General features: G+C 41.3%; 1 protein-coding gene across 1 annotated transcript; it reads right to left on the reverse strand.

The window, feature by feature from the left end:
* Positions 1-938: 938 nt before the first annotated feature.
* Positions 939-1,495, reverse strand: LOC100945501 (pleckstrin homology domain-containing family B member 2-like). The gene is given in 2 exon segments (XM_023518207.1): positions 939-1,266; positions 1,410-1,495. Coding segments are annotated over 2 exon segments (414 nt in total).
* Between the last annotated feature and the right edge of the window lie 470 nt (positions 1,496-1,965).

The raw sequence follows: 1,965 nt of genomic DNA on the forward strand, positions 1-1,965 counted from the left end.
TCCTCGGAGGAACAGAAGAGCATCCTCCACCCAGCACAATCCCCAAAGGGCCAGAAATGGAAAATGTCCCAACTATGGCTCTCCTTCTATTTCCTTCACATTCTTTTACTGTCACTCTCACAACCAGTAGAAAAATAGGCTCCAAGTAGGCTTAGGCTGCAATAAAAACACCCAAAGCCAACACAAAACCACATCTCTGAATAAAGCAAATCTACTTCCATACACTTGTTTGTTATTATTCTGCCTTCTTCAAGTGTTAAAAGATAAAGCCCTAAAACTTTGAGGTGCAAATCAATTCCTAATTTGAGATGCTTTCTGAAATCCTACTACCAAGACCTACCAAAATAACGTGAGAATAAGCAGCTAGGGTTAGGCAGGTTTCTGAAGCATCCTTTCCCAAAGTGGGGCTATCCCCTATCATCCTGAATGCATGGGGCTTGTGGAATTCAGAGGGCAGGTCTGGGGCTCTCACATCACTGCCTCAGGGAAGCTACCCAGGACTCGACCAGCCCAGTTCTGGCTTGAGCTTTGAAGGTCTGAAGTTCAACAGAAGCTGCAGTTTTTCTTGCCATGATCACTCATTTATTTACACATAACTATATTACTGGCACAACACAAAAATGAATTATCCCTAAAGTTGCTACACTCAACTCTAAAAAGAAAATGCATTTCAAAATAGGTATATTCAAATAAGGTATTCCAAGAGTTGCATTAGGAATGAGCTCATGCCCGTAAGGAGTTCATGTTCACCTAAATAGCACAGTGCAAACCCTCCTCTGAGATAGTTATATGGATCAGTTACAATTAAGACATCACTACTTTCAAAGGGACTATTACAACTATGATTAAAAACGTGTGTCACAAACGGAAACGCCCTGCAGATCCTATCATTGCCCATGGTGTTATCAGAAGCTGTGCACATCAAGATCTCTGGGCCTCTAGAAGACCCAGAAGAGAGAGCCTAAGGCCATGCCCATGGCCACCCCAGCCAGCATGCCCAATGCCAAATCACTGTCGTCTCGATACCGCTCACAGATGACTTGGTTGGTAGGGTGCTGTCCCTAAAGTCCTGCATATGGGTACTAGTAGGGGACAGCATACGCTTGCCCAGTTGCAGCATAGACAACTTGAGTTCCTGGTGGGTATGCACCACCGTATGGACCATAACCATATGCCTCAGGTGTCGGTGTGGCATATACTGTGTACGGAGGAGAGGAAGAAACCACAGGTGTCTCATCAGTCATGACCGCAGAGCCCACATACGCTGTGTTTGTCCTGGAATCCTGGAGTGTAAATTTCCACGCCAAACGATCATCTGTACTTTCTGTACAAAGACTGATAGTTTTCCTTTCTCAGCAAACAATCTGCAAGTTACAGTCTTTTGATTTCTCTTCTGGAGGCTGAATATCCCAACATTCGTGCCTGGTGCGGATGTTGATGTAATCCACTGGCATGTGGACCTTGTCCTCGATACTCTGACGGGTCTGATCATCATAATAGATCAGGTGACCATCCGACCACAGATCAAACCAATTCTTCTTTCAGCATTTCAAAATGGTACCCTGTCGCAGCAACCATCCACTCTTCACAAAGGTCTTGGGGAAAGGCTTTACCGTTACATACATTATCTTTAGGTAATGTTTTTATGACAATGTTTTGGATTTTATCTTGTCCTGAAAACAATTTTCTTATTTTCTTGAAAACAATTTTCTTATTTTTAGTATTGTTTGCCATCTAGAAAGGCAGGAGTGAGGTAAAGTTTTATATTGGACATAGAAAACCTTATTTTAATTTATACATTTAACTATTAAACCATTAGCTTACTTTTTCGTTTTTATTTTACTATAGATGGCAAGAAGCCAGGTGATACCTTCCATACAACCTAGAAATGTCTTTTGCTAAATTATCTTGTTTATTAAGTATACTTTGCATTTCTAAAATTATTTCATTTTAAATTTTATATTA

The sequence above is a fragment of the Otolemur garnettii genome, unplaced genomic scaffold (assembly GCF_000181295.1).
Source record: "Otolemur garnettii isolate 467f Iridium unplaced genomic scaffold, OtoGar3 scaffold00131, whole genome shotgun sequence".
Classification (NCBI taxonomy): Eukaryota; Metazoa; Chordata; class Mammalia; order Primates; family Galagidae; genus Otolemur; species Otolemur garnettii.